Raw genomic sequence first — 26,338 nt, 5'->3', positions numbered from 1 at the left:
TACAGAATTATTCTTTGTTTTACATGATGGGCTAGAATATGTGTAAGTGTAAACTTCTTGAAAGTGTTTTTCTTGGTGTCTTGTTCTTTCATATGATGAAAAGGGTGGAGATGTTCATGGGGTGTCTTCACTAAGAAGAAGCTGCAACATTAACACATATTAATTGGGGAATTAAGAAACAGTAAATCTAGACTTACATTGGTAACTTACGTAGGCGTTTTCTGGGCCTTCGTCTTCTGGTCGCTGCCATTTCTTAACAAACAGAATTCCAAAGATTGCCATTCCAAAAGCCATAATCAGTATCCCCAGGAAATTCACAAACACTGCTTCCACGGGCAGTGCATTGTACAGGGCTGCACTTATCCCATTTCTACACCAGGGAAATCAAATTTAGGATTATGAAGTTTTGTATTCAGATATTCAAAAGCTGGTTTGCATACAGAGTTAGGAGCAGTTTCTCATTGATGCCACTGATGCAGGAGGCCAGGCTGAATACCAGAATAATTCTTCCCATCCAAATATGCACAGGTTTCAGAAAACTTCGCATCCATGGTGGAGAACAAGGTAACAAGAAACCAATCGAGCCAAGTATCCACTGAATAATACACACATATGTTAATACTTTTCAGAAGATTGTGTAATGCTATCATAAACATGTGCTTGTTTACCATAGCCTACCTGAGACGCAAACAGGAGCACAGTGCTGATGCCCACCCAGCTGTGCAGGGAGTACATGTGTGGGATGTTGAATCCTCGATGGAAGTCAAAGACAGCACTCAGACCAAGTATTGACAGGAGGAGGGCCACAAACATCATTCCAGCATGGACCAATTTACAAACTAGTTTCCTCTGCTTCCAGGTGAATGGTATGCGATACACAACTGCAGCTGTAATACACACAATAATCAACAGTTGCTGAAACTAATGACTATAATTTCTATTTCTGTAAGAACAGTATATCTTTTTGTCTCACTCTAGGGCCCATGTAATGACATTATGCTAAATGTTTAAAGTTGAAACTATTTTCATCCATTAATCTCATACTTACCATTTCCATAGAGAATGACTAGTCCAGACACCATCAGCACAGGATGCCAGTTAAAGTGTAGTAGTGATCTATCCCAGGCAAACCCACCTCTCCAGTGAAGATTCCAGATGACCACAAAAAGTGCACAGAGCAGGCTAAGACACAGACAGAATCCATAGAAAAAATAGAAAATATGGGTCATTTTCATCCGAATTCTTTGTTAGCAATGATTGGGAACCCGACACTATCTTCTGTCTTCTTCTGTCTAAAGATGTTGTTACACAAGGAGCCATTCTTCTACATTAAAGAAATGTCATTAGTCACAGTTTTGTGTCATTATGAAATCCCAAAAGATGCTTTCATAACAAAAAGAACTCAGATCTTTCATGTAAAATATTGTATTAATTTATAGTAAAGGCATTTGCAAACTTTCTGCTATGTTTTGATAAATTATAGGTGACCCAAATTATCATTAAACTTTTGTAATATGCAAAATAGCTGTTTTATAGTCATCTTTTGTACATTCTTGCTAAGAGACAGCAAACAAACTTAAATGGACACTTTTTATTGCCTTGATGCTGAGTTTAATACAAATATGGGTACTAAACATTGTAAACCAATACACACATGGGAGAAGGCAGAGTCATGTTTTGTATGAGTTGTTTGTAGCAGATTTCTTCATCATCATCATCTTCCACAAAGACCGACACAAAGTGGTTTCGGACCCAGGGCACTTCCAGTGTCTGAGAGGCCTGAACACGGGTGCACTTCATCTCTTTCCTAAAGATGAACTTCTTGCCCCCTGGATACGCCACTGCCTCAGCACTGTCTGACGGAACGTTTGCTGTTGATACAAAGGCATCCATCTCCAGGTTGGTTTCAGTTACATAAACACGCACATTAAATTGGCTCTTGTTGATAATCTGGCAGGAGTCTGTGACATTTCCCATTTTGTACAGATGCTAAGGTCAAGGGAGGACTGTAAGAGAAGGCAGATTACAAACATGATCTATTACAGGCTGATGTGAGTAAAACATTTCTCATATCTAGTTAAGAAGTCTAAAACATTTTCTTGGCAAAGCAGTCACTCCTATTATGTATGTACAAGTTTATGGTGTTGGCTGTCCAGGCAAAAAAAATATATTAAATATTAGAGGTGCCCTACATAACTTTTCTGGAGGAGGCTTCCCCCGTCTGCTTGTCTTCGTGAAGATGTTATTGCTTTACCTAGATAGTTTAATAATGCCATTCTATAACACAATCTCTATTTATGACGACAAGCAGGCAACAAGTTACAGGTCAGATCTGTTGAAAGGAGACTCTGCTCAAGGTATTATTTAGCTGCTAAAACACCTGTAATTGAAAAAAATGCAACATAGATAAGTTTGCTACCATACTGTGAAACATTTCAAGCAAAACAAGACAATTTCCTATAGCACTGCTGGACTTAACAGTGAAATTTTCCATACCTGCTCCTGCTGAACGATTAGTGAGTTGATTATAGCCCAGCCTGTGTACCTGCCTTTAGCCAGCTAAGTTTTAAAGATAACATGCAAAGAGAGCAGGGCCATATACTTTATTGAAGAGCTCAATAATGTCGAGGCAAATGGATGTTTCCTAAAAAAATACCTACCACATTAAAGTCTACTGTACTTAACTTATGAAATAAAACATTAATGATTCATGTATTGATTTATTAAACATTAATGAAATAACAATATGGGGATTTCAGGAGTTAAAAATAACATAACTTAATTATTTTCTACTTTTTAGACAACTTTTTGACACTTTTGTCGCCTGAAGTTCAGGGTAATTTAATGCCCTCCCTTTGTAATACAGCCTATAACACACAAACATATACTGTTTATAATTTTTTTAGGTTGTGAGATCAATACAAAATACAGCCAGAGGATCCTTGGTAAATGTTAATCTTTTTACACATTTGTTTCACTAAATTGTGATTTTCTATAACCCTCTACCTTTGCTCTGCTGTTCAAACACTGTGTTTAATCAGTTTATTTTTGGTGTTACTTAACATGCATGTCCTACTTTTGCATATAATCCAGTGAGGATTTCCCATTCATTATAATAAACACATGGGGCTTTTAAAAGACATCTTTCCTGCTTTGGGCCCTGGTTTACCCCTCAGTCCGACACTTTTTAGCATCCACTGTATTTCTGCATATTCAAAGTACAATGATAAAGAAGAGAAAAGATAAAACAGTCACTCTGTACTGCCACTCTTGTAACTAGCTGCACTATGGCGCTATACTTCCTGCTTCTCTCTGTGCTGTTTCCCAGCCCAAATCCCCAGAAAGACGTCAGATTGGACCAGAGTCACTTCAGCTGTAGACTGTGGAGAAGACCCCACAACGGATATGGTTTTCATACACTTTGGTTGCAGGTTTTTATGGGTTGTACATATGGAGTACAGGAAATGCCAAAGACTTACATAATACATAAAGGGAGAAGAGACATCTGGAAGCCTGATCCATTACAGGTATTTAAACTACTGAAAGCATTATAATAAACAATGTACATGTATTTATTTATTTTTATTTTTTTTTTCAGATTATTTGTAGTATAAAAGGGCATGGAAGTGTAATTGCTGATGCAAACCTAGACTTCAACCCTCATCTCGGTGATGGATTATGGTCAGTCATGTTTAATACCAAAGGAAAATTTAGAGTGGATTGTAAGCAACAAAAGTCTGTTGTATTAAAAAGAAACATGGTATTACCAATTAAAAAACTATTTGGAGTGAAAGAAAAGAAAGAAGCAACAAACATATTACAATTCAAGAAAGTAAACACCAGTAAACATTTTCATGAACAAGAAGTTTCAATGATTCAAAGAAAAGATTCATTTCAGAAAAAGAAAATACATTCAGTTGCTATGATTAAAAATCAAATTAAACAATTTGTACCCATGACACTATTGAAGACCAAAACAAAGGTCAATGAAAATTTGCTAAACAAATATAAAATGCCAATCATGCATATTCAAGCAAAAAGGCAAACAGATCCTCATCAGAAAATACAAACTACAAAGACTATGTATGTAATTGAAAAACCAGCCTCACACAAGGAGAGCATCAAAGCAAAAAGTTTGCTAAGTGTGACCAAACAGAAGGGAAGTGTATTTTATTCAATGAGAGATGTCAGTAAAGCATTGAAAATAAGACATCTACCCAAACATAATATTGTGTCGGACAATATATATAATTTCAAAAAACTGTCAGACAAAACTCCAACTCTGGTCACAACTGCAACTGCATTACAAAAAATAAAGAGTGCTGCAACAAATCTGAAGATGCAGACTGCAGTAATTACAGAAGACTATAATGGTGAATGGGACACACAACCTGAGCACCAAAGCACCAAAACAGAACTGGAGATTGACCCTGAGCTGAGATTTATAACAAAGGAACAAACAATAACGCCTCAATCTACATCTCAAACGCTTGGACTGAGAATGAGAGAAGAATCATCAGATGAAAAAACTGTAGAAGAGGAGGGAAAAGGCGAGGTTGAACTAAAAAATGTAAGAATTGTTTGACTTGTGATTCAGAAATTGGTATGAATGTCTGAGTTTCCTAATGTTTATTGCAGGCTGGAGACAACCCACTTTGTAAAGGACTAATACATCAGACAGAAGCTGGACTGGTGCACTGCAAAGACAGACTGGAAAAATCTAACAGGAAATCTATACACAGAGGTCTTGGTGGTAGAGAATCACAGAGTTTCCACACTGATGAGAGTGATGGTGCAGAGTACGATCACTTCTACTATTTTGACGGAGTCCTGAAGAGAGTGAAAAATAACCCCATAAATCAGCAGTTCTGAGTTGTCTTCAATTTTATGTCCCCCATAATTGTGATAGTCTGTGGGTTGTATTTTGACAGTTTAAGTCAGAAAAAGCTCGAACAAGAGAAGCAACTAGAACTAGAAAAAACAAACACAGACTCATTTGTACAAAATATTTATTAGAAATGGACATAAACAGATTGGATGGCATAATTTATATCTGAACCCAATGAAGCCAGCTTTAACTGAGAGAAATGTGTAGTGGATGTAAAATTGACTTGAATAGCTCAGGACACACAATTGAATTGGCTACAACACAGAAATCTTACAAAAACAATCAAACGTCAAGTGCCACAGAGTAAAAGAAAAATGTGCTATAAAGCTGACTCACTGAATTGCTTCTACTACATCAGGACAGATCAAGAGCATTTCATAGTATAGTGCAATCGATGAGTTACAGAGAAATGGTCAGTGAGACTGAAGTTTGAACATCTCTAAAATATGATGCAGGCTGCATTTTCATAGTCTGTCAATAGATGGCAGTGCCAGCACTGTTGCATCATTCCAATATATATTTTAAACTCTTTTAAACTCTGTACATTACTGCAGAACAATGGGCTCAACACAAGATACAAAAACAAAAGAATTGGCAGACACTCTGGCTGGTGTATCTGTTGTTCTTAATAACTTCATCAGTCACTAAATAAATTCTGGTTTGTTAATAGCCTTGTTTCATATATACAAATACACTTTGCAAAGATGTACACAAATGTTGGGGCAATATGTTTTAGCTTTGTTTATCCAGAAAAGTTTTCCTTCATCTTAGTCTATTCTAACCAAGACAAAATGGTCAGTACCTGCATCATACTTGGTCAGTCGGCTTGCTACAGACATTGCGATTTTTGAAATGACATATTGTGCATTGCTAGGCTGTGTAACTTTCTGATATTTCTGATTATTACCATCTTAAAGAAAATTTAGCATGTAACAAACACAACGATAATAAATGGCACATTTTAACCACACATCTGATCTCAGTCAATTTAGCCTTGATCTAAAAAGCATAATAGGTCACCTTATTTGTGTTGTTCAGGGTGTATAGGTTGGCAATCTTATAAATAATGTTCATTATTATTCACTGCAATAAATATATGAATAAATAAATTGACCTTTGAACTCTAGACCACACATCATTATAACAGAAGTTATCAGGAGAGAGACACAGCTTGTAAAAAAAAAAAAAATCCTTCTCATAGGGCTTCTTATCTTAACATAATTTGGATGTGATTTTTTTCTGAAATGAATAAAAATTTCCAAAAATCTCTTTTAAATGTAATGTTACCATTACTTTGACACTTGGTCTCGATTTGCCACCATTTTCATTAAACAGAAACACCTAAATATACAAACATTGTGGCTTGAATGTAGTTGACATCCTACATGTGCCAGAGGTCAGTGCATTGAGAAGGCACTGTATTCGTGACAAAATCGTGCCACTCCTACAAACCAGTGTATATCCTTGTCCTTAGGTCATGTATAATGTTCTGGAAAGAGAACCAGATACGTGACACACGCCCAGAGACGTCTCAACTTTCAGTATTTTTCGGCTACTGTTGCTAGTACAGTACAACCAAAGTTTTAGCTTGTAGATGTGGCTAGCTTCATACTCAATAACTTTCAAAAAGCATATCAGTCTCTTTAAAAGCAATATGGACCACAATACTTATATTTCATTGTCTTATGGTCCACGCACACTGAGCACTCATCCATATGGCTTCCCCTTTTTTCTTTTTGAAACTACTGGCTTTGAAATATATGGCTGTTTAGCCATAGAGAGGTAAGCCTGTTTTTCAGACACAATATCACATTCTGACAGTGTCTGTGTGCTTTTAGATTTGCTAGTATTCAGTATGCTTGAGTCTTTTTCATGGTGTGTCTGCATGCTTGTAGTAGCCCCTCCTGAGTGCGGCTGATGCAATGTTTTCAGCTGATCGCCGCTGGTCCATGCTGAGCAAAGCGTCCAGCAAGTCATTGATGTCTGCCTTGAGTCCCTGCCTCTGCATCCAGTTCTTGAGCAGTTCATAGACTTTGTCACCAGGGGGCCCATTCTCAGCAATGCGAATGTGGTTGTCACTGACACCAATCATCCTAAAAAACTTGTTGTGAATCCGCACGTCCAAGTATTCGTCAAACAAATCAAAGCTCTTCTTGAGGGATTTTTCCGACCCTGCAAAAACAATGGACTGTTATGCACAGCAATTTACAAACACTGATACAGTACACACTTTTCTAGTTGTATGACAAAGAACAAAAGTCATTATTTTAACAAAGCCACATTCTGTAAAATAATCGAATACAAGAAACATTATGTTTCTATCTTATTACCATGTAAAATAATACTGAACAATTGACTTCAGGGAATGTACAGATAAAATTGTATTGGGGGATTGAAATAACTTTGTTAAGCCACGTGGTCTCTAATTTAGCATGAAGCACAACAAAAAGCAAAAAAGGGAGCATCTTCCAGTCGCCTGAGGGCTTGTGGATGGCCTGACTGTCATGAGATTATTAATCTATCATGCAGTTAATTTGAGATCTGCAGTACAGATTGCTTGAACTGTTTGTGTACTGAGTTGAACCAAGAAAACTCTGCTTTTTCCATGTACACATTGATTTTGGGCACTTTGAATTTTGGCACAGTGAATAACTGCCTAATTCATTGTGGTAAATTGCTTTATCACTATGTATAAATAACAACAAATGAATAAACTTACCTTGTAGAGGCACAAGTCGTTGCTCCAGAGGATTGTCCTGTAAAAATGAAATAGAAGTGTTTAACAGTTTTGACTGTTTTAAAATAAAAAAGAAAAACAAATGACTAAATGAATTTGCCTAACACACCAGGTTTATCTGAAAATATCAAAAGTGACCAGACCAAGCTCAAAACTAGGACAAATAACACACTACACTTGAGTCAAAACAGGACTAAACCAAGGTCAAGGCTGAGAAAAAACTTCAAACTTATGCCCCAAGGAAAATAAAACAGCCACCAGTGATTACTTTGGGAAGCATTTTTTATTAATGGATTAATTAGATTAACATGACAGATGTTAAGAACAGTTCATGAGTCAACAGTAATTGCTCTTACAATGGCAGCAGCTGTGAGCCTGGGAGGAGAGGGGCTTGGATGTGGTGAGCTCCCAGACGAGGCACCTGTGGGCAGGCCTGGCAGGCTGGTTTGAGAAGAGCTAGTAGTGTTGGGTAAACTGTCCCCAAGTCCACGATCCTCATCCTCCAGGGGCGGAGAGGCTTTGCTCAGCCCAGACTGGGTCTCCTGCAGCAGCGGCCGAGACTCAGGACGGGGTTCCTCTCCCTCCAAACCTGCATTCTGGTTGTTTTGTCTCTCCTCTGTAGTGTCCCCACTCTCATCCTGATCCCAGTAACAAGCATTGATTACACACAGATTCAAATTTTATGGAGAAAAAATTAAACAATATAACCTAGGATTCAAACAACAGGAAAAAACTGTTCACTCACAATTGGAATCTTCACAATCTCACTGGATTCACAGTGACTCCCAGAACCTATTAAAAGCAGAGAGCCTTAGTCATGAGCCTAAGCTATTACATAATACAGAATGTAATGAATCAAAACTTACATGGTTTTTCACATGACTGCTGTCTCATTAGAAACCACCAAAGAGCAACTCCAATTATAGCTATGACAATGATCACAAGGATGATAAAAATGGGAATAACTGCAAAACAAGCATTGCACGTGAGGTCCACAACAAATGCAATCACTGATAACATATCAACAACTGTCAGGTGAAGGATTTACCAATAGATGATGGAGAGGTGGTAGTAGGAATAGGGGCAGATGGGGATTTCGGAGTGGGAAATGGGTCCCGTTTTCGGCAAACTGTGTTGGAGAAGGGAGTGCATTGTTTCACTTCTTCTTCTCCTGGTTTGCATCTACAAACACAATATGTGTTATTTAAAAAAACAGGGTACTTGAAAAGGACATGATTAAAGTGATTAAAGGCACTCACTTTGCACAGCGTTTGCAGACCTCACAGGCCTGGTCCGGGACACAGAATGTGCCTGGTTTACACTGACATCTGGTGTCAGTTGTGGTGGTGCAAGAGGCAGTTTCAATCTCATCTGTGGCAAGACAAGAAATAAATAACTCAGTTAACAAAAGAATATTTAGTGTTTTACTCCAAGTAAACATAAGCTATAATTGAAAAAGTTAGACATGCACCTACATTTACAGACATTTGGGAAAAAAATGGCATCAATGACTAAACCAGACGTCCTTTACACCAGGAAGTCCTTTAACAGACTCCACTTCCAATTAGGAAATGCCTGAATGGGCTTTTTCTGTACTGTTATAACTTTTCTTTTTTTAAATTATAATAACTTAACCCTTCTGACATGTAACCGCTACGGGACAAATAAAAGTTTGTATTAGTATTATTTAGTTTAGAGACATATGGATCCAGTTTTTTCAGTTTCAATACCAATTTCAATATTATAGCTTTAAACCAAATATCAACCAATACCAGTGCAAAGGCTGAAAACATAATTTATTACCAAGTGTATTATGTAATTGTTATCTCAGAAATATCTACTGAACAGTTAAGTGTAAATAGTTGCTAGTTGCATGAATGTATATGTTCAACCAGGATATCGGCTGAATCGACATTAACAAGCCAAAATTTTTCAGTAACTGTTCCGATATCCGATACCAATGTCTAATTTAGTTATTATGGAAGACATTGAAACATAGTAGAAGATCAAGCAGTTTCTTGAACAATAAATACAATTTAATTCTGAATAAAAACATAGCAAACATAATTATAAAATGCTCTGAGTTTGTGTATTGGGACCTAATTTGTTTAATAGTTTTAATAGTCAGTGTTGTGGCCTACGGCACACAAGTGTCTTGGGCAATTTTAGAAAACACTATTTCCATTTATAAGAAATTATAAACTTATTAACTGTGAAAGGATGTAACACAAAATGGTTTTAGTTTTAATACAAAGATTCTATTGATTCCTCTCCCTCTCTGAATCATAAAACTAAGCTATCATAAATTAAAAGTCTTATATTTTAGCTTGACAGTGCTAATCTACCATGATTGTCCAAAAAAACTTGTTAAATATGTTGATAGTTAAATGTGACTAATTGTGGTGTTATTCTTCTGTACAGCATAGATACTTGGTTCTAGTCTCTGCTTGGCTGCTGCTGCACATTGAGGAAGCCCTCTCACTCATTCCTTACATATCAGATCCATGAGCTCAGCCAGTGCATAAGTACTGTGACCTTGACCTTTACAAACCAAATCTATCTGTGCCAAGAACTGTCAAATGGAATTCTATTATGGCATTTCTCAGATATCTATTGTTTGATGATAGAAGTGTGGAGGAATCATTCTACAACAGTGTGAAGACTTGATGAGCCTTTGAAACTTTATAAGATTGAGGGAGAATTGTTTTCAACATTGTTTTTGTTATATGACAAACATACAATTCTTAGTAGATATTGTTCTTTTGAAAACATCATGAAACAGTCAGGCAGATGTCCATTTAAAAATACAGTAAAATTTGTTTTTGACTTGAAGCTCTAAGGTTCTATTGCCTGGGGCACAAAGTACTTGTTTACAAAAAGCTTAAGCATTCAAACTCAAATTCAAGTCAATATGTAAATCTCCGAACTCTGTATAAACACGCTTTCTCTGCATCCTGTCTATTTGAATAATTCATGCAGTTTTCGTTCTCCAACGCAATATGAAAAGTACTGCAGCTAAAAAGAAAGGGCACAGATTAGATTTCCTGTTTGTGCACAAGAAAATAATAAATATTAAATAATCCAAATGGACAATGTAGCTAAAGTGCTTTTTCTTTGGGCTGAATAATAATTAAGAAGATGTCAAAAAGTCAGAACTAGCACACAAAGCTCTTTTTTAAGAAAACACAGGACAGGGCTCCAAAACACATCCTATGTAACAGTAGTCTCTTTTCTGTGGCTCCAGCCTTTCACAAGGGCACAAAGACGCCCCAGTGTGGAGACAATGGGACAGCGCCACACCCTGTGCAGCCAGGTAAGACACACACAGCAGCAACTCTACAGGGACAGCTAACATGCTCGCGCAGCGCACTGAGAACAAAACAACAAAGACACTCCCTGCTACTCCGTGTAACATCATAAGATCACATTTTCATGAGTGGGTCCGGCAAGGCGGGGGCACACACAAAAAGGTATTGACTTTCCCAAACAATATAGTATCTTTGGCAAACTGGTTTGAGGAGCAGTCTTTATTGATACCATTTTAAAAGCGCTGGATTGAATTATAGGACAATTCAGTTAGAGAGCTTTTATTTAATTTTGCTCCTGTCTGAACCTGGTGTGTACAACTTTGTAGTGTTTCATTAAAAATGGATCAGGGTCTGATTGTTGTGATTATACCTTTGCTAATTCTCACTGCATGGTCAAAGAGATGCAACATCTTTTAATATCACCAATGTGCAGAGTTAATCACAGGGTGAGTCCCTAGATTATAAACTTTTGGATAAGCTAGCAATACCCACAAAAAATAATAAAATACTGTGGTGTACCTAAGCGGCAGTGAGTACAAGGCAAACAGCGGTTCATCCCATTGGAGTGCTCCGTGTAGGTCTGTCCATGTTCACAAGGGAGGCATGTGCCCTGTTCCTGGTCCCGTTCACAGGCCTTCTGCACAAACGTTCCTGAAAAAACAGTCATGGGTGCCATTGTGTCAGAGTCAAATTAAAGGAATACTGTATACTGATGTTAAGTTAAAATATGCTCAAAATACAAGTGCAGTATTGTTTTGGGAAAGTTTGAAATAATATAAATACTATTGCCAGGAGTTTAGCCATTTCATACAGACTCAATACTAACTGTATAACTACGCATCTATAGTTGTCCAACACTATACACTATACACACACTATAACATTTATTTTGTCTGTTTTGGTGGTTTCAGAATTCTACTATTAATTTGCCCAGGCTGTTTCTGAGTATTCAGTCCTCATGACAATAAGGGCCATTTGATTGTACTTGATTGAGGAGAGTCAAGGCAAGTTGTGATTTTGTCCTCACATACTCCAGTAGTCTGAGTAATTTTAGTTGTAGCAGGCGACCTATCCAATGCCCTGAAATCTGACCTCTTTCACTGGCTTTGTATCATGCTTTCAGACCCCTTGATTGTCATGTGAAGAATGCTACTGAGGGCAAACACACATTTGGTTGAACTTACAAATAAAAGGTTACTATGATTCTCTGCTTAATAAATGGTACAATAAATTTTTTCAACATGCTTTTAGGCAATTTTCTTAGATAAAATACCAACACTGTTATACACTTACTTTGCAACAGTTGAAACATAAAGCAAGATTCAAATATATACCTTAGAGATATTTGTTTCTTGTGTGGCACAATGTATACTCTATAAATGTATATGGAACTGGGTAGGTATGGAATTAGATTTTATTTTGTGATATTATATTATATTGTTTTTTCTTAAAATTTTACTGAAGTTGTTCCATCAGTATTAATCTCACCAGCATGGCAGTTGAGGCAGCACAGTCCCAGGTGAAGATACTGCTCATTCTCTACACATGCACGAGGCCTCTTCAGGGTTAAGTTTGTGAAGTCTTCACTGGACCACTGAGCCACTGGTGCCATCTCTGCTGCATAACCTCCAAACAGCAGTACCATCAGCACCTGGAAGAAAGAAGAAAGCTTTTTAAGATTCAGTATTTACTACACAGAGTCTCTCATTATATGGACAGTAAAAGACAAGAGTCTATCTTCATAAGAAACCTTGTGTGAGCAATCTCTGGTTAATTTGAACCATCTGATTTGAACATCTGCTGTGGGAAAGCAATTAGAGTAGCCAGACACAACCAGCGGCACACAGCAGCTATGTATGTATGTATTTTGGAAGTAAACTATACATTAACAAATAAGAGCAGAAAAAGATGATTTGTGTGTTTTCTTCACTGTGTAGTGCTTCAAGTCCTGATCAATTACTGCAGCATGGTGGCATATCAAATGTGATTCCAGCGCGCGATTTCTCCGACAGATAATAAACGGCTTGTGTAGGTGGGGTACAGAGAAGAATACAGCTGAACACTTTAGTATGGCCCCCAGGCGCTGGTGTTTATTCACACGCTTTTCACCATGTCAATGTGAGAAGGCCCTATTCACAGGCAAACAACACACTTTAGTGGCTCTACTTCAAATGACCCACATTCTTAAACCCCATAGCTTTGAATGCAATGACATGCGACACCACCATGGAGCGCCCTGGTACGCAACACAACACCTCCTGGGTAGAGGAGAGGCCTACATTTGGAGGTTTTGTCTCCACTGCACCCGCCCCCTCTCCACTAAAGCAGCAGATAATGGGACAGGTTGAGAGGACGAAAGGGAAGGGTTTTAAAAGTGAGAAATCGAAGACAGGGCGATGAAGGTGGGGATGATCTACAGGGAATTACTGGTCAAAAAACAAAGTGTGGGAGAATTAGGAGAAGAATGAACACAGAATAAGGGACAGGCTTTAACCCAGGCCGCTTTTGACGCTGCATTGGGCTCTCTGGAGGTCCGCCATGCCTTGTTGTTCAAAAGAACTTTCCCCTCTGCCTTTTCCTTTCTTCCTCTTGCACTGCTCACGTCAGAATTTCCAAAGACGCTGAGAAGCAGGCAGACGGCAGCTAGCGCAGTCACAATCACACCATTTATATCTATCCAAATATTCTGGGGAGGCAGAGGAGAGGCAAGCAGAGCAGAGACTGAGGGGGCTCACAGCTTGTTTGACACAGACTACACTTGAATACTTCATGTGTGTAACTACAGGCCAGGGATACTGGGCCATAGAAATGGCACTAAGCACAAGGCCGTGTGAAAAGCCAAGCTAGGAATCTGTGAGGAACTTGTTCACAATGCAGCGTTTAAATAGATGCAAAAGACATAAACATTCCAAATGAGTTATTATTTGAAAAACATACACTGTAAAAATAATAACAATACTCAAATCTTAAACATTAATTAATTATTTATTGTTTAATTGTTAATTATCTACTGTTTCAGATGCGCAAAGAAAGTGTCAACGCATAGGAGGCACACTGTGACATCATTTCCTGTCTTTGTTTAAGTCAGGATTTGTGATTCAAAACAGTGTCAGGTGCAGCTGCTCTTGTGCCTCTTGAGCGGAACACTCAAACACAAAGTTACATAAAGTACAGCATAATCGCAGCCCAAGGCAACATCAACATTCAAATTTAAAGTGTACAGTATTGTACATTTTTATGAAACTGCAAGAATAATAAGGTTTAGACAAAGTTTGAGACTGCTGATGATATAATCACTCCAGTCCTCAGATCACACCTGTCGACTCATTCTGGCAGACACACCTGAGGGGTTAGAGACCCCACCCACAGTGACCCGCCAAGCCCTTGTTTAGCTGCGAGGCATTGTGTTCACAACAAAGGGTTCTGAAGTCAAAGAGTCCTGTAGGGATGATATTCTCCTTTGTCCCAAACTAATAGTTATGCCTATTTCTGTTGAAACTGCATGTTTGTTACAATGTTTGTGACAAAAAATATATTAACAAAATATCTTATATGTGCTGTAATTCATCTTAACACTTTTCTAACATAAAAACATGAGATAACAGCATGAGATGTCCAGACCAAAATCTTAGAGCTGTGTAAGTGTCTAAAGACTATGGGCAGCCACAATGTGGTGAGATTTTACCTCGAGAAACATTTGAGGAAAAACAGAGTGACCATAACCTCAGTGTACACAGCCCTCTAAAGCCACATGTCCTGGAAAGCCTCCAGCACAGATTCAGTGCTGTCTATTCATTGTACAATGAGAGTTTAGCAACAGATTATTAGCCAAAACAGTATGCTTTTGTCCTCCAATGAGTATTAGAGTGAAGCCCTTTGCCTGTGTGGATGCAAGTTAAACTAATAAACATGACAATAGAATAACGAGGGACTTTCTCTGTATTTGACAGTAGTTCCTCTCCACTTCCTCCAAAGACCTTGGGTTCTTCCCAAGCGCTGTGGCACAATCCCTACACATGCTGGGTACACTAAGAATGCATTTAGGACTAAATAACTGGACATCCTCTCAGTAGACCTATGTTATCAATGGGCCATTTACACTGTTGCACTTTATATGCTTAAGGCTAATTACAGTGCACAGAAACAAATAGTTTAAGTACAGGGTACACAATATAATGCAGGGAAGATCCAAACTGAACATTGAACATTTTATTCCAATCATAGTTGACTGATAAGCCATGGCATAAAGTACTTCATTACATTGCATCTAGTGCAACCTGGCCCTAATACCATGCCTCACTCATGTTTTTGTTTTGTTTTTGTTTCTTTTTTTATAGCAGAGGCTTATTCCAGTGATAGCATAACATCTCTGTATAATGTATTTTCTCTATTAATGATTGCTACATTTATTAATACTACTGCTAATAGAAAAACATAAAAGGAGTATAACCAAATCAGGTACAGAGAGTAGCAGAGAACATTGGATCTGTGAGCTGTATACCAGGCCTAACAACTTTATTTCCATGTAATGTGGAGGAATTTCAGCATTTCATCCTGGTGATATTTAAGGCTGGAGCACATGACAGAGGAGGATTAGAGCAAACATGATTTCCCACTGCTGTTGCTCCTGTGAAACACTGATTTGAACCATACCTGCAATTGAGTTTAAATGTGCCATGTGTCTCTCTGACATGAACATAGATTCATCTTAATGGTACAAGGTCTCACTGAACCACAAGAAAGACACTTCCCCCCTGCACATTTCATACACAGGCATCTGTGCTACAGCTGCCATGACAAGTAGCATTATCATTCCTAGCACTGGGTTTCTGAAATGCACCAGTCAATGTAAAGGTTTACCTTTAAAATTATAATAATAAATAATACTATTATAAATAAACCAATATCCTTAGGCCAATATGGAAAAAGCACAAAAAAGCTCCAGTCTGTTTTAATACAGAATGGTGAACTATAATCTTGTAAGTACTAACATGCCATATACAGCATCATAATTTGCCCAATAGGCATCAACAAATGAAAATATGTCTTAATTAATTTTAAAAAATGTGTCTTATTTTTTTCACAGGATATTATTACTATTTACCCTTTACTGAAAAAGTTTGATCATAGTCTAATTTTAGCACTATTGTGTAGAAACAGTGGGACAATTGAACAGCCCTGTTTACACAGAAGCTTTCTATTATGAGGAGGACAACTTGGTGTACTAAATACTACAGACAAAGACTTGTATATCACTGTCAAACACTTGCACTTACAGTGTGAAAACCGCAACCTTGTGACACTAAAAGTTGATGTGCATACTTGAAGGAACGTGTTCTGCGTACACACAAAATGCCGACACACAACTTACATGTGGGAGCGTGTGAAAAGCACTCGCCCCCTCCTCTCAGGGAGCACAGGAAGCTCAAGACAATACGAGGGCTTCATGCAGGGTTCAGCTCCAAACGGTCCCCCCTTCAGCAGCAGCAGCGTGCCTCAGAGCGGAGCGCTCGGCACCCATTTGAGCCACAACATATCCGCTCACTCGCCCGGATATTTATAACTCAGGGAAGCAGCACACAAATTCTTCAGTTTCCTCGGGAGGTATGCTTCACTGATTAGATGAGTGTGACACCATGTCACAAGCAGGTTCAGTCACATTCAATGTTCTATGTGAAGACAACACACAAACAACATTCGCTTTGACGTCAACAGGAACCACTAACAGTTCCCTCTACATCTTTTTTGGTGAAATAAAGCTGTTGTCAGGTGGCTGACACACACGCTTTCTCTTTTGTTTGTTATGGGAGGTTAAAGTGGTCTTCGTGGTTTCTCAGGGTGATATCACACATTCATCAGGTGAGTCATAGTGTGCTATTGAAGGGGCAGGATTTGAATGTCACAAGCTGAGAGTCTTCAGTGTAAAAGTCTTTAGGTGAGCCTTTTCAAATTCTGATCAGAGAATTTGCACAGCAGCAGGAGCAGCTCACAAGATCGGGGCAAAAACAGTGGAAATGAATGACTAACAGATTCAACTATGCACAGGAATCCATTACCTCGCTTCACAGACAATCGCATTAGCTCCATAAAAGCTCCACTTTGTGTCAAAGTGAAAAGGGCCCTGACGAACAGGCGGTTTACAGCTTTCTCTATAAACACTCGGCAGCAAAAATGTAGAATATGTGGCTCGGAGAGGATCAACAAGAGCCTAAGTGGCCATCAAAAGCTGGATTCTCTATGGGATTTATAGCTTTATAAACATCTATCCATTGTTGTGACAAAGGTTGAGTTTGTTCTAAGACATGCTCATATGACCATTTCATTCCCTTTGAAAGCAGCAAGAAAAGACACATGGAAAAAAATTAAGGTAAGGTGCTACATAGGGAGAGTGATACAAACAAAAATAATATTTCAATATTTTTATATCATACCAATGACCAATGATATTAGGAGTTGTTATGGTAACCAATCAGAAGTGTGCAAAAATATGCAAACCTACGGCAAATATCCTGGTAAAGGTTCAATTCTACTATTCTATTCTTTTTACTTTTAAAAATCTGTTTTGCATACTTCACAGACGGTAAAGTCAATCATTGAATTTTACATGTCTCCAAAAAATAATAGACATATATTTTTATATATCTCCCACCTCATCTTAAACTGTATCATAAACTACATTATGACATCTACAGTAATATATGCACTGAATGTGAGAGTGCAGACACCTGTTCCCACAAAACCCCCACTGGACAATAAAAAGACTTAGAGCTGCTTAGTCTTGCAAGATCTGCAGCTGTGACAGTAATCATACATAATATAGACATGAATTCAGCATGACAATGTTCTGATGGCTTATTAAGTGGCCTACAACACTGAAGATAAGGTAAAGAACTAAAAAAAACAACAACAATATGTTTGTGTTTATCAGACAGGGCTAAGACGTGGGCTCTCTTATTTTATCAGCAAGCATCCTCTGGTAATACTCAATGGTCTTATGCAGTTATAAGTAAAATTTTACTTCAGTTATACTCACAGACTTCAGTTTGGCTAAAAGGTTAAGAATAACTGGTTTTCATTGTAGTGACTTTGAAATTTTATGTTTATTAATGGCTTAAACTGGTGGTACAATAACAGTTTACAGCTCATCTCTCTTTGAAAGTTGTGAGAAACTAATAAAAATGTTAAGTTAAAATTCCCAAACACACTGGAAACACTCCTTATCTTATATTATTAACTTTCCACATCAAATACTTTAGAATGAGTGTTAAAAAAAAAAAAAAAAATCCTGAGGCAGGCCTTGAGAAAACGGTGTCCACCCGCAATCAAATGTCCTTAAAGAAAACTCATGTGATTGACCTATCAGATGACTCAGTGCACGCCAGAGCAATGCATGCTGCAACAACTTCAGCTATTCCTCATCAGATCTCATGAGACCTGTAACTTGTATCTTCACAAACAATTTGGAAAATAAGGAATGGTCTCAACTACATTTGTTTTCTTCACATCCTACATCCCTGTAAAGTTGTCTTGTTGGAAAACTTGTAATGCCAATTAATTGTAATTAAGATGGGCAATATTAACAGAAAATATAACAACTTTTTTTTTTTTTTCAATTCAGATGATTTTTTTAACCATGCAGCAGAAATGTGCTGTAAATGTCTTGGTTGAGGTTCAAGTCATGCACAAAATGTGAATGGCCCATAAAATTAAAAGTGCAGAAATGCAGAAATAGCTTCAATAGCTCTCTTGTTTGGGAGATGACACTTTCGGTTTCTTTTTGAGGGAACTGGTAAAAAGGCATATTCTGAATATTATTATTTTTTTTAATGATTTCCAAAACAATAATTGCTATATTATTAAGTTTTCAATATATCTCCCACCTGCAATTGTAATATAGTTTAAAATAAGGGCAATATGGTTTCTATTCCAATGACTTACAGCAGATACATTGACATCATCCCTGGTCTTATCTCAGCACTGTACCAGGGTGATCTATGGTCTCTGACTGCTCTGCTCAGGTATGCATTACACCTGAACAGGTGGCGCTCCCTTTGTGAGTCAGCACTCTCTAAATACTGACAACACCAGGGGCTCAATATGCTACTAAACAGTACTGAACAAACTAGGCAAAATTATTATAATTAGTTAATTAATTATATGTCTAACAGTTCTCCATGCAGAAAAGCACAGTATAAGAAACTTTGAGTTCAATTTCACCTAATTAAAGGTGATCAATTTCATTATTTATGCAAACAAGAGAACAGTACACAGAACTACAATTATAGCATGATTTTTGCCATCACAATTATCGAAATCACATTTACTTAAATACTGTCACAATTGACCTGTAGAGAAAGTATAGTATACATAGTAACATATAACTCATATAACTTTTTGGTAATGGTCTGTATGTATTTGTGTGTTTGCTTTAAGAGCATACAGTACACATAGTATAATAGTTGCTTTGCCCCAAGTTGGATGGTATAACAAGCACTTACACATTATTAGGAACAAAAGTTAATTAATTGTATTTTTGATTGCAACATATTGTAAGTGAATAGAGTAATAACTGAAACCCTCATTTTAAGTAAGATTTATTGTACAAGAGCAGCCTAACTTGTGCCATCTATCCACTCTGAAGAATCTCATGGACTGAAACGTTGAATACGTCTAATCCAATGTATCACACTGCTCCTGGCAACCTGCTGTCCTGTCTTTCTGTTGCACTATGGTTGCATCAGACAGACAGATGCCACAGACAGGGTCCCACTAAGTTCACATGGTCTCTGTGCAGAATACAAGTCACTGCAACACTCATGAGGGGTTTGTTTGCTGACCACTACTCTCTATCCCCAGTGACATACTTAGGATTGAGCCCGTCCCCAATGTTCGTCCTGCCCTCAGCCTTGTCCAGTGGGACTAAGGGGGATATTTCCTGTGTGAACCAACACCCAAACATACTGTAAGCAACAACAGATTACCATCTAGTGTACATTTGTGCAGCCATGATAAATCTCAGAGGCTGCCTGATGCCACTAATATCAGCCTATCTGTGTACACTAGACAGGAAGTTTACTGGACAGCCCGGCACGTACACTCCAGCAATTTCAAGGGGTGTATGTGTGTGTGTTAGGAGACTGAGTTTGATGGGGGGACAAGTTTCCTCACAGCCTCATAGCAACAGAGCCTTCTGGTGAGGCCCCCAGAATGCACTGTGGTTTACAGAGGAGATAAACATTGACTTTGCCACCCGACGAAGAAAATCTGATTTCAGTAATGGAACACTGCATGACTTAAAAAGCATGTCTGACAATGGCAAAAACAAACAGGAAAGCTCCAGGCACATCAGGAGATGAGGACTGTTTAGTTGTGTGGAGATCAAAACAACTAGCTTCACTGTGGAAAGAAAGAGTTGATAGATAAAACTAGCAACAAGTCCTCCATTTTGTTTTAGTAGAAGTAATATAGGCATATTACTTATTTTGGAACTCTTTCCAAGAGAATTTTGCTGGCTGCACCCGAGTTGTCATACACATTAAAACATAGCGTCAGGATTGGCTACTGCACCATTGGAAAAAAACAGCAGCCACAGAATGAAAAGAAGTCTGAGTATGGAATTAACTTTATTGGAAAAAAACTGTTAAGGGAATTTGCAGCTTTGCTTGGCTAAGTAGGAAGGTGGCAGTAAGCGTTTGAGGGTCAAACTCTTGATTATTACTTGAAAACGGGTTGTTTCCAGAAATCCCAAATTTTTTGCAAATGCACAATTTGTGTCATGTTAAAATACTAAAAGTCCCATTTAGTCATCTTACATCCGCTGTGCCACACAAAAGCCATCCTTAGCTGAATGTCTGAACAGTCTCTGACCACATGATGTCCAACGCAGATGGTGAATGTAAAGTTGAGTGAATGATACAACATATGCAGCTCATACTTCTCTTAGGACAGAGCACACTAACACAAGCGCCAGCTGCCTCACGTCAGTTTGTCTGGAGTCTTCTGCTGCACTGAAATAAACACTAACCTTATTCATCATCAATAACAAACACAATGTTGCTTCCTGTGTTCGAGGTCTTGTGGGACAATGGGCTGCTGTTTCATCTTCACATGGACGTGCATAGGCCTGGGCTGTGATTTGAGCTTCCCATGTGTCCCAACATTGAAATAGGCCTGCCTACTTAAATAAATACAGATCTGCCCAAGTCTATAAAACCAACCTTCATATGTCCTATATAAACTTCTAATGTTGACAGGGCCTACGAGAGCCTATTAAATTTGACGTTTAAAAAGCATGTTTTGTCACCACTTTAACACGTCGCATACATGTTAGAACAAGATTTAACAGGATAGAAAATGTAACTTTACTTCTGTAGGCTACATGTTTGAAACTTTACTTACAACAAGTTTCCCGACCACCGGACCGAAGTTCATCTTGGGAACTTCGAGATGAAATCCCAGACTTGGACTTCGCGTAACGAACCAGTCTTTTAGATCTCCAAAATCGCGTTACATTAAAAATCAACCTGCTAATGTTGTCCCAAAACGTGAAGCTATCCGTTATCCAGCTTCTTTTAAGTACCTAATGATCTTGCGGAGAAAGTTTGGTGGCTTTTTTTCATTGGAAGAGCAGCACGCACTGAAGTGGAGTGAAGTCACTTCTTCAGCTCAGAGAAGTGATACGTGCGTCATGCGTCACAACATCCAATCAGAGCGCGCTATTGGAAATAATACTCCAGCATGTGTAGCCTACCCGTAAAAGTTGATACAGATTTTTAATTGAAGTTAACACGGACTGAAGTCGGGCAACTTTAAATTTGCAAATGTTGCTATGGCTTAATGGCGTTATGCTACTGCTGCTTCACCACTTTATAGAACAAAAACAGAAAAGGCTAGCCGTGTGTAATGTGTAACTAACTAGTAATGGCTGATTAATAAGCAACAAATGGGTCAATAAGTGATCTCTAGCTATGACAAGACTGGATAAACATTCGTTAGACTCTGCAGTGCAGTTAGGCTTGTTTCATTTAAATTAACCTACATTTATTGTGGGATAACCTGGCAAAATTTCTGATATAACGTGGCCCACTCCCCAAAAGGTGGAGGGAATTTGGGTGGAAGTGTCTTATACGATTTTTTATTATTCCCCAAATTAATATTTGATTGTTCGATTGTCATTGTTGGAGACAGTGTAGCCTCTCAAACACCAACCACTCTCATATTTTTTGGACATGTACAAAAGTAAAATCATTCTGGGACAACGTGTTTGGAAAAACAGATACGATCGTGACTTATGTCGTCCCCAAGGACCCAAAGATATTTTTGTTAGGCCTTCTGCATGGAGAGGTGATCGAAAAAGCGGACATTTATCCTTTTTAAGATTCTGACACTGGCATCAAAAAAGCAATAACAAGAAGCTGGTTTAAAAAGGACCCACCTTCAATGAATCAGTGGCTAGACATTATAGAAGAAATATATTCCATGGAACGAGTGCGTTTTTTTCTACGACTCAAAGGACATTTCTTCATTAAACACTGGACAAAATGGTTGAGATATAAACAAAAAGATACTTGATCCGCCCTTCTACATCCTTAATGCAGTGGAACAGTGCCCCAAGCTTTGTATTGGTTGTATTTGTTTGTTTGTTTACTACCCAAAACTTGAAAAACTGAATAAATAAAAAGTATTTAAAAATGGCCCACTCCAGTTGGATTAAAGGTAACTAGATTATTTTGAATTTTTTGAACTCTTAACTATTACTGAACACGTTGTCATCTTACTAGGCCTACACGTTTTCTTCTACTAGTAATCGTGCTGCTGTATATTTGACACCTGAGACTCCCTGAGGCAAGTTTCATGCTAAACACCTTAGTTGACATAAAAATGAAAGCAAGTATTTTAGTTTAATTTACTTATATTTATATTACTTAAGATAGGCTATATAAAAAGGTGAGTTTTAGAAGTTGGTCAAAGGAATAGCGCTCAAACCTGAACAAGCAGTGAATAATTTGAGACAGGAAAAAATGATCAGAGGGAGAAGCAAACACATACAGGAGATCATTTTTAGCCTACTTTATTTTACAGTGTTGGTCAATAAATAATACAGGTACAATATAGAACTACATTTGCCATACTTCACCACTGTACAATTCACCCTTATGTAATAGATAACCTATATCTTGTCAAAATCACAATTTCTTTACATCTTTTTTCTAACCCCACCATTATGTATAGGGATAGCTTATATATTTTATAATTTGTATATTTTATATAATTGTACATGTCTTCTACATATATTCCTGACATTTGTATTGTAATGTGCATGAGCTACTGTGTCCAAGCAATTTTCCTTGTGGATCAATAAAATTTGTCTAAGTATAAGGTACAATCACTGGCCCATAGACTTTTGATTACTGATACTGTTTTTTAAACATACATTGCACTTCTAATTAGGCATCTGCTTAAATAGTTCCTGAAGACAACATCTTATCTGAAATGGCTTGGCTGTGCAAATCCTGTGTCAAGCAGGGGAGGAGATATAGGGAAATGTTTGGCCAGAGGCAGGGCTCCATTCCAGGGTCATTTACAAAACAAACAATCAAAAAACAAACAGGGAGCTGAGCTAAACAAGCAGGACTGGACTTGGCCCCATGTCAGACAAAGAGGCGGTGAAAGACAAAAAGTTACATTTTGAGTCAGTGCTGTCTGTGTCACTGGTTTTGGTTATCAAAAGTATCAAAAACTAGTCATTTGAACAAGTAGCCATACTAAAGATAAAATTGTATAAAGAAAATTTGACATTCTGTGTTTTAAAATGATTTTGAGCTTTATTGAAACTCCTCTAAGAGCACATTACAGTGAGTGTTACATGTTGAAAATGGCATTCTATTGTTTAAAAAAGAGCATTTTTTAATGCTCCATGTGTATGTACATCATCAGTTACATCATGTGCATCAGTTTAGACAGCTGCTGATGTTAAAGGAACTAGACAAAAAGAGGGTTACTGCAGTGTTCTTGTAACAAAATGACTCTAAAGTTAAATATTCACTCATCAGTGCTGTGGCTACATGTTTTTGGGTTGACAGGAAGTAAGAAGACAGAAGAAAAGGTCAACATAAGGGAAGATGAATCGATGACCGGTCTTTAACACGTGTCAAATAAACAACATTATTTTGGATACATCCCAGAAGTTCCTGACAAAGTGAAGTGTCGTTTGAGTTAAATCTATCGAGGAAATTTGTGTCTTCTATTTGGACATCCTGTGCTCCTCCTTCTGAGGTCACCAACTACGTGCTTAAAAACAGGAAATGTATGATTGAGTTATTTGGAGGCTTATCCTGAGACTGTCTGTATTTATGGCAGTTGGGTTGATTAGTTTACAAAAAAATAAAAGAAGAAAAAGAAAAAACATCTCTGATTGGTTAAAGCATTGCACTCATTTTGGATATGAAACATGTTTACTCTTAATTTGCATCTGTTTTGGCTACTCATTATGTAGAGGCTAAGTTGTATTTTTGTGGACTGATGGAATAATTCAACTCAAGACCCTTGATCTTAACGAGAAAGTGATAATATTTGTTGTTGTAGAATATAATTTAATATTGGGAATTAAGTGGTTGTAGTTGTTGAAATTCCCTTTTGACAGACGATGGTTATGAAGTTTAAAGTTTGAATGTTTTTTGAATGTACACACATGTAATTTCACATGTTCAATCTTATGTTTATAATTATCTAGATCTTGTATTAAACCTTCAGAACTGGTGCCACGTCTGGAGTCGACCTGTTGCAGGAAAGGCAGGCGAGATAAAAGGAAGAGAAACTTCGTGACCACCACTGACTTTATCTTGTGACGCTGCTGGCTATTGTTTCGCTTGTTACTCATAGGAACAAACTGCAATCTTTGTAAATATACAGTATAATTGATGTTCCTTTGTTTGGAGTTCTTTACATTAAGAATAATGCAACAGCATCATAAGAAAATACAGGACTGTGTTTGTGGAGCATACTTCAAAGTAATTCATTTTCATTTGATTTTGGAATTATAAATGCATATTTATGGTAGAATATAAGCGCATTATTCCTCAGCTAGCAGTCTACTGTTGTGCTGGGTTCAATTACAATATCATTCCAACATAATTTGAAGGAGAGTAGGCTATTCCTGTATAATAATAATAATGAAGAAATACAATCTACTTTTAACAGCTATTGACCATGTAATATTAGCTATCCCTCATCATTACTTTACAGATTATATATGATGTGATACATACGTGATTGTGTAGTATTTATAAAACACTAAAAAACACACTTTTATTCCCTAGGTTGAAGTGCCCATATATATTATGCTATATTCTGATCTATGTTATAATGTTATCTTCTATTTTGTCTTTTGTCTTGATTTGGATAATTTCAGCCCTGGAATTGTCCATCAATACTGAACTAAAATTAAAAGGTAAAAGGCTGTTAATATGAAAACTACTCCTTCATGACATCACAAGGTATTTTGAGCTTTGGAGATATAGACAAACATTTCTGAATGAACCAAAACACAACTCTAGGTATGTTTTTGATGAGGTAACAACATTCTAACAAGGCTTAAAGCTCACAAGAATCAGTTTGGTGTAGTATAAGATCTTTAAAATGAAATTAAATATAGAATTTGTAGAGTAAAAGTTAAAATGATTTGTTGCTTGTTATATAACAGCAACTAAGTACTATATAAACTAAAACTACTATTAAATATTCAGCATTTAAAAAAAAAAAATTCTTTCCACAAATTAATGATTAATGTGTAAATGGGTTTGTAGGGATCACGAACCTCTGAAGATGAGATTGCTATAAGAAAAACAACAGCAGCAGCAGCAGAAGTAGGGTCATTGCTCTCAAGGTTCACAAGAAAAGTTTAAAAATAAATAAGAAAGCTCTCACCCCTGAACATTAGGAATTAAGAAACTAGTACATTTTCCATGTTTATATTGAGTATGGTTTTATTTATTGTTTTTCCAATCGATATTCTTTATTGGTCAATGTTTAAACATCACTTTTACGTATGTACTTTGGAAAATGGTAAAGAACATGATGAGATCCTATCTGTGCACTGTTCTCATGTTGTAGTGACACCAATGGGAAAAATCTAATTGTTTGACAAAAGCTCAATACAAATGATGCTGCAGTTCCTGGCAAAAATAAGATGGAAACACATTGTCAAGTGTCGTATTGTCTTTGCGACTTCCTCTACTAAACAAAGATACCCCCTCCCACCCCACACACACATGTTGGGTTTCCATGCTTTTTGGAGACATGTTAACATTTGTCCTGGTTTGGTCTTGGTTTAGTCCTCATATTGAATTGGTTTGTCCTCATATAGACTTGGTTTATCCTCATATAGACTTGATGCTGTTTTAATTC

General features: G+C 37.5%; 3 protein-coding genes across 4 annotated transcripts; 1 reads left to right on the top strand and 2 right to left on the bottom strand.

Moving 5' to 3' along the window:
- Nucleotides 1-68: 68 nt before the first annotated feature.
- LOC110157488 (lysosomal membrane ascorbate-dependent ferrireductase CYB561A3-like) lies at nt 69-1,229 on the bottom strand. Its single transcript, XM_020921834.2, has 5 exons — nt 1,049-1,229; nt 679-887; nt 441-595; nt 211-370; nt 69-141 (listed from the first exon to the last, which is right to left on the bottom strand). The coding sequence occupies exons 1-5, from the start codon at nt 1,227-1,229 to the stop codon at nt 115-117; spliced, it is 732 nt and encodes a 243-aa protein (XP_020777493.1). The 3' UTR covers nt 69-114.
- Nucleotides 673-4,999, top strand: LOC129408887 (uncharacterized). 2 transcript variants are annotated; one of them, XM_055153255.1, is made up of 6 exons: nt 673-785; nt 860-1,899; nt 1,987-2,051; nt 3,329-3,527; nt 3,599-4,570; nt 4,639-4,999. In XM_055153255.1, exons 3-6 carry the CDS (start codon nt 1,987-1,989, stop codon nt 4,870-4,872), a joined length of 1,470 nt encoding a protein of 489 aa, XP_055009230.1. In that variant the 5' UTR covers nt 673-785; nt 860-1,899; the 3' UTR covers nt 4,873-4,999. The 2 variants fall into 2 exon arrangements, with proteins under 2 accessions (XP_055009230.1, XP_055009229.1); XM_055153254.1 differs by lacking the exon at nt 673-785 and having other exon boundaries at nt 828-1,899.
- On the bottom strand, nt 4,993-21,586 carry tnfrsfa (tumor necrosis factor receptor superfamily, member a). Its single transcript, XM_020921668.2, has 10 exons — nt 21,332-21,586; nt 12,422-12,584; nt 11,453-11,584; nt 8,885-8,996; nt 8,674-8,807; nt 8,492-8,590; nt 8,371-8,417; nt 7,982-8,263; nt 7,608-7,644; nt 4,993-7,060 (listed from the first exon to the last, which is right to left on the bottom strand). Exons 1-10 carry the CDS (start codon nt 21,362-21,364, stop codon nt 6,759-6,761), a joined length of 1,341 nt encoding a protein of 446 aa, XP_020777327.1. The 5' UTR covers nt 21,365-21,586; the 3' UTR covers nt 4,993-6,758.
- Nucleotides 21,587-26,338: the final 4,752 nt, after the last annotated feature.

This window comes from Boleophthalmus pectinirostris, unplaced genomic scaffold (assembly GCF_026225935.1).
Source record: "Boleophthalmus pectinirostris isolate CB_2022bp ecotype Guang Dong unplaced genomic scaffold, ASM2622593v1 HiC_scaffold_18, whole genome shotgun sequence".
Classification (NCBI taxonomy): Eukaryota; Metazoa; Chordata; class Actinopteri; order Gobiiformes; family Gobiidae; genus Boleophthalmus; species Boleophthalmus pectinirostris.
The sequence above is the reverse complement of the archived record's forward strand: the minus strand, read 5'-3'. Positions and strand labels throughout refer to the sequence as shown.